Source organism: Podarcis liolepis (genome assembly GCF_965112155.1).
Source record: "Podarcis liolepis genome assembly, chromosome: 14".
Classification (NCBI taxonomy): Eukaryota; Metazoa; Chordata; class Lepidosauria; order Squamata; family Lacertidae; genus Podarcis; species Podarcis liolepis.
Genome location: NC_139569.1, coordinates 51051932 through 51064911, shown reverse-complemented (window position 1 = coordinate 51064911; position 12980 = coordinate 51051932). Strand labels below are relative to the sequence as shown.

Genomic DNA, 12980 nt, shown 5'->3' with positions numbered 1-12980 from the left:
TTTTTACATGAGTAGAATGTGTCCTTTTATTTAAAATGCATCTCTGAATTATTTCTGGGGCATAGGAATTCGTCCCCCCCCCAAAAAAAATATAGTCCGGCCCCCCACAAGGTCTGAGGGACGGTGGACCGGCCCACGGCTGGAAAAGGTTGCTGCCCCTGATGTAGTTCCATTAGTAAACATAACCTTTCTTACTTTATGCCAAGACTCAGTCTGAATACTCTCCAACTAAAGGTGTTTTCCAAGCAAGGATTCATTTAACTAAACTAACTTCTGCTGCTGCTGCATATAAAGTCTGCATCCTAAGCAGCATTCCTATGCAGAAAACCCACAAACTCTCTCAGGGATCCAGTGCCTCACCTTTAAATTCCTCTATCCATTTCAGTTTGTCAGGAACCCACTTTCATTATTTTAGCCCCCAGTTTATTGTTATTTTATTCATTTCTGGATTGAAGAGTTTTCCATTTTCTTGAGCATTTAATAAAATCTGATTGTCTTGCTGCTGCTGCTGCTACAATGCTGGGAAATGTGAATAGGACTAGGCTGCAGCTTTTATTTTGTTATTATTTTAAAATGCTGTAAGCTGCCTGCCTCCAGAGTCTTTCAGGGTAGAAACATTTTAATGAAATAATAATAAAATAAATACGGCTATTTCATAGTCTCTCTTTCTCTCTCTCAACAGGCGAGAGGCCTTTTGAATGCCGTTGGGAAGATTGCAACAAAAAGTTTGCCCGTTCCGATGAGCTGGCGCGGCATTTCCGCACTCACACTGGAGAGAAAAAGTTTGGCTGCCCTCTCTGCGAGAAGCGATTCATGCGCAGTGACCACTTGACGAAGCATGCCCGCCGCCACAGCAATTTCCACCCCAGCATGCTCAAGAGGAGGAGCGGCAGCAGCTCCCGGACAGGATCGGTCAGTGACTATAGCCGTTCAGACGCATCTAGTCCCACCATCAGTCCTTCCAGCTCCCCGTAGACCTGCCTGCACTGGAGGCCTGCACTTTGCTCTCAACATTTTATAGATATCAATTTTGGAGTTTTATTTGCCTTGCACATTTTGCTTATTTCCCCCCCCCCCCACTATCTCTTTTTCTTTCTTTTTTATACATCGTTTCTCCAGCAGATTATCTCTGGCACAATGGAACTAACACTGATGAGCCTCTTCTCCGTCTTCTGCCAGCAATTTTTCTTCCTGGTCAAGATTTTCAGTTATTTTGTCTGCCAGCCTTCACTCTCCAGAGCCTTAAGAAGGACGCTCCTGTTAATTGTTTTTAAATATATCTATATGTGTGTATATTTTTTAAAAAATACCTTTGCTCAGGTGTCAAAGCAAATTTTATAAAAAAGAGGTTACAAAAGAGGAATGTCTAATTGAACTGGATTGACTTTCCACCACTCCACCACCTCCTCTCAACTTTCTCAGGGATAAGTATTTATGTAACACAGTAAGTACAATGAAGACACGCTCTCTGCAGCCTCAGCTGGCAGACAGGTCTGCACTCAGAATGAGTGTGGCCGAGTTCTTCCACTCACTGAGGAGGAAACCAGCGCTGGACTTCGCACTCAAATGGTTTGGTTTCACATTTGCTATAGATACGTTTGGGGAATCAGGACCATATATGGCATGCCCCCTGGATGACTTCATTAAATCCCTCTCCCTGCCCCCACCCCGTCAATGGCATTTCATACCGAGGTGATTTTACCACATCAACTTCCTGCTGCAGAAACCTTGTCTATAAAGTTCGATACAGTCCTACCTTCCCCATGGGGGCAGGTTGAGGGGATTTTTTAAAAAAACTAACGAACTCGATGCCTTTATCATTCCCACCCACCCCCAAATATAGGGAAATGTATTTACACTGGGGAACAATGCATTTCAGTTCAAAATGGCAAGTTTGTGGTTTTTAGGCATTACGGATTTGTTTTCCAGGGTTCTCCTGTAAAATGCCCTATGGAATAAGTGAGGCTTTTGCAGAAGAACTTCTCAGAGGCTTGTGAGCCCCACGCTGTCGCTGAGCTTGTCTGTGTTGCTTGCTCATCTGTCACGTGGCTACCAAACATAGGTGCCTAGACTGTATCAACTTGAACTATTTTATCTTATGCAGGGGGTGGGGGTGGGGTGGGGAGCAACATTGGGAAACTGTTTATATAAAGTTTCATCAAAGCTTTATCCAGGTACTTGTTATAAAGACCCTTGGTTTTACATTGCTTCAAAGCAGAGGCTTCCATATAACACTGCACTGTAGCTATTTGGTCAGTAAGTAACAATTGAAACCAAGTAGTAGTAATCAGAAAATGGTCTCTTATTAGGAAAGGGTAAAAAGAGAGAGCAGAACTTGCATCTAGAAAGTGTTACAAACATGGTGTTTTAGCTCAACAGCACTCCGTATTTCTCCTACACTCGCATCCCATGGGTGTATGGTTTGACTGGGCATAGATAAGAGAACCCCTCTCCCAGCCAGCTAGTCCAGGGTTCCCAGATGGACGTCCCACTCTCTTGGCTACCACAGTGGAGATCAATCTGCCACGTTACTTGCCTAATATCTGTAATCTCTCTCAGTCACAGCTGGAGGGGCCAACTGGCCACATCCTGAAGTGCCTGGGTGGGAGATTTGTGGCCATTTCAAAAATAGGCACCTCACCCCAGCAAGAGAGGTTTGTGTGCATAAAGAGCCTTCCACCTGCATTGCTGGAGTGGAGGCACATCTTGCTAAAGCTAGCTTGGTGCACAGATCTATCTTGGGTCACCCACTGTTAAACACTGACAGTTGGGTCAGGTTCTAGGTTTATAAATGCAAACTTTTTTAAACCAGCAATTGGTCTATGCATTGCAAAGTGCATAGACCTCATTACTGCCGGCTTGGTTGGTTCTGAAGCTGTATATTAAACATTCAGGGTTTTTTCTTTGTAATTTTCCATTATTATTATTATTATTATTATTATTATTATTATTATTATTATTATTATTTTACTGTAAATGATGAATGCAGTTGATTGTAGCACACCAAAACAAACTCCACAACCCCAAACTGCTGTTTACAACAAGTATATCTACATTCCAAATGTGTCCTGCTTTCCAGTAATCCCATTTTGCCACCTCTTTATCAACCCCCCCCCCAAAAAAAAATCGTTTCTAGGTACATACAAAGATTGCTCTATGTACAAGGTTCTCTCTCTAATGAACAGTCACCTACAAAAAAAACACAGGTCAAAATTTAGATATTTCTGTATTTTATGGCACTAGTTTCAAAGTTCACATTTTCATTAACATTTCCAACTTCATTCAGCTATAAACCACGCTAGCCAAGGCTTTTTGTGTGGATTTATAACTACAGGCAGGAACAACGCATCAATTTGGCTACTATTATGTGCAAAATCTTGCTTCTTTTGTATAATGAGTTGCCTTACCTCTATAGCTTTGCAGGGACTGGCCAAGTAAAGCTACTCAGATATAGGAAATTCACATTTCAGATAATTTTCATCGCTAAGACTGGGTGTAGGTATTGGGAAATATCCAGCACAACTAAGAAGGAACATAAATTACCTATAAAAAGGCACACACACACGGAATATAGCTAGTCAGCAACAGAGATTGGTTTTTTAATAGGTAGGAGAAAGTATTTATTTTCATAGTTAGTAGGATATGAAGGTCTGCAAAATCTAATCTAACCATATCACCTGTTAATAAAAACCACTTAAAAGAGCATTACTATTTCTCACAGAGAACAACCTCTCTCTTTTCTTTGACGAGCAGTGTGAAATTGCAATAATAAAAGGTACTATGCACTAGTAAATTTCCTTCGAATCATGGCCAACGCACAAGTAAGCTGAGCTGATGCTGAGAGTGGCAATATTTTGAAGGGTGCAGAATGAAGCTGCATGTGATCCATAGAAGATGCAATGCTTGACCCAAGAGTTATACCAAAGAGTTAATGCTGGTGCAGGTGATCTGGTCGTGGAGTATTGCCAGCCTCGCATCAGTTATTTGAGTAGGAGTGCTTACGCTAGGGGACACAATGGGGTCCATCTAATCCAATATGACTCTCCTTGGTCTTTTCCATCTCTGATAACCTGAGATGCCAGGGACTGAATCTGGCATCCTTTGCACATGCAGAGTGTGTGTTCCTCCATTGAGCTTTGCAGCCACTTCATGAGAATTGCTTAGATAAGTAGAAAAATACAGGCAACTCTCTTAAACCTAATCTCAATGTAGCCTACAAGTACATATGGGTCAGGACTGTCACCTAGATATGCAAACAAAAGGGAAAGTGTTGCATATATATTTGGGATAATTTCTAATTTGGGATTTGGAGGGTTCATGCAGATTGCTTCTGACATGCTTCTGAGATACTTAAAAAACAATTTCCGTTCTTTACAGTTTCATAAATAATAGCAAACATACACCAAAACACTCAGGGTTTCTCTGGTGACAGAGAGGACACAAAACCTCATTTCAGCCCTGCTGGCAACTGTTTGGCTATTCGTGTAACTTGCATCTAGTTTGCTCATACCAGCAAGACATGAAGGCAGATGTAGTTTCCTCATTCATGTATGTGTGTGTTTTCTTTTTATCTCAAAATATTGGATTATATGTAGTTATCTGTAAAGTTATCAAGACCTCCTGAGCAACCCCCCCCAAGCATTAATATTCCCAGGCTTTTCAGCTCCATGCTCAATAGCACATTTTGCAAAAAGAAAAGGAAACTTGCTGTGTATTGGTGTCATGTGCAGATGCATAACTGACCCAAGAGATAAAATGACTCCATTTCTGCACTCAGGAGAGTGTATTGTCAGGTTACCCTTTTGCCCTTGTGTAAGGAGAAACAGGTATATTCTGTTCATTTTACACCAGCAACCACATGGCAGTAGGTGTTGGCACAGTCATAGAGTGATCTGCAGTATTGTAATGCAGCCCAATAAGCGATATAGAGATGCTTCCACAGAGCATCTAAGTGCATATGTGCTTGGAACAGATAAATTCAGATAAATATTAGGAAGTGGTAGAGACTCTATGGCATGGGTGGGGAACCATCTTCCAGCTTAGATATTACTGAACTACAACTCCCATCAGCCCCAGCAGGCAGGGCTGGTGGTAAGGGTGATGGGAGTTGTGGCTCAGCAACATCTAGAGGTCCAAAGGTTCCCTCTGGACTGTGCTAAAAAACGAACAGTCCTTCTAATAATAAGTCCCACCCACCCCCACTCAAAATCCCTGGTGGATCTGCTGCTTCGTCTGAATCTGAATCTAACTGATGACAACAATTGAGGCTGGTTTATGCTGGGCTATATGATAACCTGGTTCCAGCTGCCTGACTAGACAAAGGTGACTGGAAAATACTTGTCTACACAAATAGTAGGTCAGGTGGTCAAGGGTTGAGAGGGTCATAGGCAAAATGTCCCTTGGTGGGCCCCCTTCTGACAGGCACTCCTAGCTGTGCCAGGTAGACAGGTCTAGTCAGCCTTTCCCTTTCCCTACAAAAGGCATTCCATAGCCCTAAATGTTAGGGCTATTATCTCAAGCTAATCTAGTTTTGTGTGAGAAGGGAAGATTTGTTAAGATTACTGGAGTCTTACTGGATCATGCCAATACCTAGTATCTAGTCCATTGTTCTGTTCTCACAGGGACCACCCTGATACCTAAAGGAAGCCTATAAAGAGGTCAGGAACACTGGGAGAACTGAAGAAACAGTCACCCACCCCAAACCTGCAATCTGAAGGGGCTGAAATGGTAGAGTTTTAAAGAAGCCAGCTGTTGGCTGCTACCATGAAGGACAGAATATGGACATGGATACTGATGCCCAGTTGTACCAGCAGGGCCATTGGTTTGATGGTTCTGATAGTTTTATGAAGCATAGTGAGTTCCTGGGTCGCCAGCCTCAATTTGTATTGGGCCATGATGGGCCATGACCCTCGTATGCATTCCAGAGCATTCAGGGGAATAATTGCCCTGCAAAAACACACTGCAAAGAACCGAGTGCATTTCTCAAAACAAAAGCACATTGTACCTCCTCTTCCATCACAACCCACTTGTTTTGCATAGTGAGTTGCCATACCTCTATAGGCTTGCAGAGACTGGCCAAGAAGCTGGGCTGCTGACTAGAGAAACTCTAAGCAAGAGGGCTCTATGCTCCGGGAGGGCCCGATTCCCTCCATCTAGTTTTTGCTTCATCATTTGTTATTTGGTAGCTGTTTACAATGGTGTCCTGGGAATAGTGTATGGTAATGTATATTTATAAGTGAACACACACCTGTGCCTGATGGCTTTCTGTATTTTACACACATTTTAGTGTAAAACATCATGCCTTCATCTCACAATAACTTTGAGCCCTGCAGCCTTCTGCTGGTTCTTAAAAGCCTTAAACACTTGGTGTGCTTTGTAATATAGGCTAAGAGCAGTGCTGCTTTTGGGGGGGGTGTACGCAGGGGTACACATACCCCTAAACATTTTGTAAATCTTTGTACTCTTGTCCATTTACTGTATTTATTTCCCCCGATTCGAACTATAAAATTGTGATTTTCTAGAGTCAAAATGAGAGTACCCCTAAACACTTTTTTAAAGGAAAAAAAAAAAGCACTGGCTAAGTGTCATGTTTAGGATCAGTTTCCACAACATGGAACACAAAGGTTCTCACCCACTTTAGGCAATTAGCATTCATACCTAGCTTAATCCAAGCAATAATGATCAGAGTTCTAGAAGTTAAGTCGTGTGTGTTAAGCATGCTTCTTGAAAAAAAGTTTTATGTAGCCAAGCATAAGGAAAACAAACTTCGTGTATGACTATAAAGCTTGTCTTATCATAATCATTTATTTTGCAAATTTAAACAGGCAACTGCATACGCACACTGATTTCCTGATGTGCTATTACTCCCAGGTAGAACTTGAACAATGCAAAAATAAAAATGGGAGTAATCCACTGGGAATTTCTTTGCAGGTTACCACCAGAGGCCAGGATGCAGTATCACCCAAACCAAGTCTTTAAGCTCTTCCTGCAAAGCGAGGGCAGTAAAGGTAGTTTGCAATCATGGCTGGATTTTCCACCATGGTGTTGGTAGGAGTTACCTGCCACATGATCAAGTCAAGAAGAAAGGTTCAGTTTAGCCTTGACCTGAAATATTGTTTGTCTATGTGCAGGGTTGTTTTTGTTTATTTTGACGCATGGGAGTGTTCAAACATGCAACTCCCACTCCCACTTATGGCCTGAAAGTGGTGCAGTCCAGGAAATAAGTTTAACCCTTGGTTTGGGTGATGGTATCAACTAGTCGCTACTGAATTAAAACAAAGTATCTGCTCTCTTGTGTAGCTCTCCGTGACTTGACTTTGGATATATAGGAGGTCTTGCTGGGGCCCTGCGCCCCTTCTGTTTACCAGGCTGCCTGGCAGAGAGCTGTCTGATAGCCTCCTATATGTTGGGGATAGGAATGTGTTTATTTCTCCCCAGTGAATCCAAATACAGTATATATAGCAATGTTTTCCCCACAACTGAGTGGGAATATCTTCATAACAACTCTGGGTATTTATTTCATTACAATGAATGATGTGCCTGGCCAAAATTTCTGGGCACATATTGCTTTGAATATTGGAGAAGTGGAACATTCATCTGTGGCTTGGGGCTGGTCTACATATTACTCTAAACACACCAAAGTGCCTATAGGTTATAACCTTTGTCCCTTTATGATCACGACATATCGCACCATCAAGAAGCATATTCTCTTCCACATCATCTGGGGTGCACCACTAACAGCACAGCACCTACTGGGGCTGATGCATTCGGACCAACACCAGCGCCTTCCACAGCGTGGAGAAGCCCCATGTGAAGAGGAAGTAGGATGTGGCTACTGGTACAACATGCCATTCATCTAGGGGTGAACACTTGGTTCTCATTCCTAGGCTTGCCTTTCCCATTGCCTCCTCAGTATTTGTAACCATCCCTTCCTCTGCCCTTTGGTACCACCCAGCACTGTCAAAATGAGATTGTAAGTGGGGATCTGCGAAAATGCTGCAGTGTCTCCTCCACTTCTGACAGGGGTATTTCTGTCCAGGGCTCTTCCTGGCCTGGAACAGGAGCCTTGCTATGAGATGATGTTTCAGGAGAAACATCACCCTCCAGAAACCTCCCCTCACTAAAAGGCTCAAGCAGCAACACAGAGGTGCTTCTCCATGGTAAATGCAATGTGTAGACCACCTCCAGGTCCTGTTGAAGCCACAACTGTGTGTACTGCTTTTAGTTACTTGTACATATATACTGAAATCTTTGTGTGATTACAGGAATGAAAGTATGTGAATATCACATGTTTACATACATATCTTCACTTTGAGGGTGAAAAATGGCATCACTTGGCATCACTTCACTCTCCTCCGTTTTCCGAGCAGCACCTCAAAGCTTTCATGGGTCATGTTTTTTGGATTTTTTAAATGAATCACTACATCGAAGTATTGCAGTTGTACAGTCATATGTTGATCTCTACTTATTCTACTGTAATATTTTTTTAAATGTTATTTTGTACTGCATAGATTTATATATTGTGACAATGTTCCTAATCAACAAACAGAAAAGGCAGACAACTAACAAATGTCAAATGTCAACTTGTATGCATGATTAGTGATGTTTGCATTTCTAAATAAAATTAATGATTAAGACGGAGGCATTTATCCATTTCCTCCAACATAACATAGAGAGTGTATCTGTACCATAAACTGTTCCCTCTTCCAAAAACCCCCAGGGAACTTGGGAGACGGGGGGGGGGGCAGGTTAGGGATCCACCAGAAACTCTCCTGCACACATTCCATTGAGAGCAATGGGGACTCAACTCACATCCCTTCCCTTCAATGGGACCTGCATAGGAGAACTTCCAGATGGATTATGCTGAAACACTAAATCTGGCATTCTTTTCACTGAACATATTAGCATATTTGAATCTTTAGACTACAAACATCTACATTTAAATGTACCTACCAGGAAGTAAATTCCCTTGCGCTCAGTGGGACCTACTTCCGAGTAAAATGCTTAGAGTTGTGTTGCTGGTTGAGATAAAAGCAACATGAAAAGCCAAGCCATCTTTTTGAAAGTTGCTTCTCAGGAAATGCATTGGCACAGCCTTTCTCAACTGTCACTGCCCAGATACAATAACGTTAGAGGTTTCCACACCCAACACCCACACATAGGACTGCATATACGGTTGGCAGGTAGTTTAATGGGAGTGTCTGCCTTTCCCTTGACTCAACGCTTTATCATTAACTCTGCAGAGACTTGGCCTGCATCCATCTGTGCAGGAGATAATGAATGTGGGGTTGACAATGTAGTGTTCCATAAGGTTAACTGTGCCTCTGGTTTGCAAGGAAGCAACCCTGGAGTGTGTCCACCTACAGATCACTGGAGACTAATTAAAGCTACAATAACACAACCTCACAGGAAAGAATAATGGCGCAGAGGAACAGAGACTGAAGCACAATGGAAAAAGCAATGTACACTATGCAAAAGGGTTGGCATTGTTTCCCAGCTTTGCACAAAAGGAACCCACCCACTGAATTTTGTTCTTGAACAGCACTCAAGTGTACTAAACACCACCTGACACTATCTATGCTACAAACATTTACCATACAGTGGTACCTCGAGTTACAGAAGCTTCAGGTTACAGACGCTTCAGGTTACAGACTCCGCTAACCCAGAAATAGTACCTCGGGTTAAGAACTTTGCTTCAGGATGAGAACAGAAATTGTGCTCCGGTGGCGCGGCAGCAGCAGGAGGCCCCATTAGCTAAAGTGGTGCTTCAGGTTAAGAACAGTTTCAGGTTAAGAACGGACCTTCGGAACGAATTAAGTACTTAACCTGAGGTACCACTGTACATCAGATTTATACCCATTTAACCACTCTGGTTTCCTTTGAAGAATCACGGGAATTTAGTGGTTAAGTGAGAAGTCTAAGCATTGTTTGTTAGAGCATACTATATCTTCACCCCTCGTGGAACCATAGTTCCCAGGATGCTCTAGGGAAAGGATATAAATGCTAATTCCATTTAGTCTTGTAGTGTAGCAGATACACACACACACACACACACACAATGCATCCCCTTGCCTTCAGTAGTAATTGGCAGTAGCCCAACTACTCACTCTCTTACTTTTTATTGGATTTACATTTGTATTTGTTTAAACCTATTTATAACATCATATCATACTCAATATGTCCAGAGTAACCATTTTATATTGGTAACTGTTTTATATTGATTCCAGTACAGAATAAATGGTGCTCTCGCCTATTGAAATGCCTAAATCATTTGAGCTCTTCTCTCCCGTGTTTATAACCGATGATTTTATTAATCAGCATAATGACTCATACCTTCCTTAGCCACTGATCAACTGTAGGATCAGTATCACTTCTCTAAGGCTTGATTACCATCACTCTTGCAGCTATTAATGTAAGGTACCAAGACATTCATATTTTATCGTGCCATGTATTTCACATATCCAAGAAGCATTCTAATTAGCCTCATTTGTAGATCACCTAGCAACTCATTCTGATGGGTCCTGTTTAGAAGTGGCTGACCACAAACGGACAAAGATTAACTGCTGGTGTTCTCTGTTCATGTGGGGGGAAAGTAAAACCAAATGTTGTGTGGAGGGACATGCACAAATCGACTTCCTAGCACATGCACCTAATGCAAATAAAATCCAGAACCAACTTGTACAATTCTTCATGTATTGTGCAATACATACCTTCCATAACATGGAGATTACATTCTGAATTAGGGAACCTAATAAACTGATCAAAGAAGCATAAAGCATCCAGAGGATTGTGTGAATCAGTGGCACTTTCCTCTTACATTTTCTCTTTAAAACTTCTGTGTGGGGCTCAGCGGTGGAGCATATGCCCGTGCTGCCCAGGGCAGGTGCGCTCCTGAGGGGGGCAGGGCGTGGGGCATGCTCCCGAGGGGGGGGGCGTGGAGGGTGCCCTCCCACGCGCCACAGTTCAGGATAGGAGAGGGGCGGGAAAGCTGCTGCTCACTCTCCGCAGCCCGGTCAGACATGACCCGGCAACAGAGCTGCCGTGGCCAGGTGCACCTCGCCACGGCTGAGGAGGGCTGCTCTCTGCTGCCGGGTCAGCAGAGCTGCTGCTGCCCACTCGACTGCCATTTGCCCCCCCCCCTCAGTCATGACACCCGGGGTGGATCGCACCCACTGCACCCCCCCCTCCTACGCCTCTGGTGGGGCTCTACATGGGGCCACCTTTGAAGGTGACTTGGAAACTACAACTAATCCAGAATGCGGCTGCCAGACTGGTGACTGGGAGTGGCTGCCGAGACCACATAACACCAGTCCTAAAGGATCTACATTGGCTCCCAGTATGTTTCTGAGCACGATTCAAAGTGTTGGTGCTGATCTTTAATGCCCTAAATGGCTTTGGCCCTGCATACCTGAAGGAGTGCCTCCAACCCCACTGTCCAGCGTGGACACTGAGGTCCAGCTCTAAGGGCCTTCTGGTGGTTTCCTTACTGCAAGAAGTGAAGTCACAGGGAACTGGGCAGAGGGCCTTCTCGGTAGTGGTGCCTGCCCTGTGGAACGCCCTCCCTTAAGATGTTAAGGAGATAAATAGCTACAACTTTTAGAAGACATCTGAAGGCAGCACTGTATCGGGAGGTTTTTTATGTTTGATGTCTTACTGTGTTTTAATTTGTTGGAAGCCACCCAGATTAGCTGGGGTAACCCAGTCAAATGGGTGGCATATCATCATCATCATCATCACCACCACCACCATCAGAACTTCTGATGTCCAGTTCTGTCCTCATTGGACAGCAATGTCCCCTAATGAGGGCTTCCAATGATGCCAAAGAACCTCCTCAGGCTGCGTTTTTCACATAATTACATGTTTACCAAATGTACTTAATGCTTAATATCTTTACACTGCGTATTCTGAGGGTGGATACATATTACCATTTCCCCATGCTTCTGAACCTGTGTGGTGAAATCCCCCAATTGTGGAATGCTCTCTCCAGAGAAGCTCGCCTTGCACCATCATTACACGCCTTTAGGCACCAGGCCTCTTTACCCAGGCTTATGGCTGTTAAATAATCTATGGCTTGTGAAAGTGTGGGGGAGAGGACTGTTATTACAGAATAAAAGAATCATAGAAGTGTAGAGTTGCAAGGTACCCCAAGGGTCATCTAGTCCAACCCCCTGCAATGCAGGGATCTCAGCTAAAGCATCTGTGATAAATGGCCATCCAACCTCTGCTTAAAAACCTCCAAGGAAGAAGAGTCCACCACCTTTCCAGGGAGACCATTCCGCTGCCAAACAGCTCTTACTGTCAGAAAGTTTTTCCTGATGCATAGTCCAAATCTCCTTTCCTGTAACTTGAAGCCACTGGTTCCAGTCCTACCCTCCAGAGCAGGAGACAACAAGCTTGCTCCATCTTCCACATGGCAGCCCTTGAGATATTTGAAAATGGCTATCATATCATCATAGCATATCATATCTCAGTCTCCTCTTTTCCAGCATAAAAATTATGATTTCTATGTTATTCTTAGGCTACCTGTCAGTTTGCTTTTTATTATGTTTTTATCATTAATGTTCTGTAATGACTTTTTAATGTTGTATACTGCCCTGGGATCTTCTGATAAAGGGCGGTATATAAATTGAAACAACAACAACAACAACAACAACAACAACAACAACAACAACAACAACAACATTCTCTTTACCACTTGGCAGGATGATGATACTCTAAGCCACAACTGATGACCCTATGAAGCTTTCTCTAGTGTCCTGGATAATTTTGCTGCACAGCTATGTGTGCTAAAACAGTCATCTGTGTTGGCTCAGGCAAGCAGATTTCAAGTGGCTAAGTGCACACCTGCATGTAAGGAACTAGTACAAAGGTGTTCTTATTGAAGAAAGTGAGGAAGAATGAAAAACTGACTATGGGAGATGGCCAGGGCAGGGCAAGCCTACCTGTGCACCTGGCTCTGTTTAGTACTGTGACCTTCTGTT

General features: G+C 43.3%; 1 protein-coding gene across 1 annotated transcript in view; it reads left to right on the top strand.

Annotated features, from left to right (window-relative positions):
• KLF13 (KLF transcription factor 13) overlaps positions 1-8636 on the top strand; it is a 38859-nt gene extending 30223 nt beyond the window's left edge. The window contains exon 2 of the mRNA XM_083476020.1: positions 683-8636. Coding sequence (XP_083332146.1) covers positions 683-975 — 293 coding nt within the window. The 3' untranslated portion in view covers positions 976-8636. The remainder of the gene's footprint in view (positions 1-682) is intronic.
• The last annotated feature ends 4344 nt before the right edge of the window (positions 8637-12980 follow it).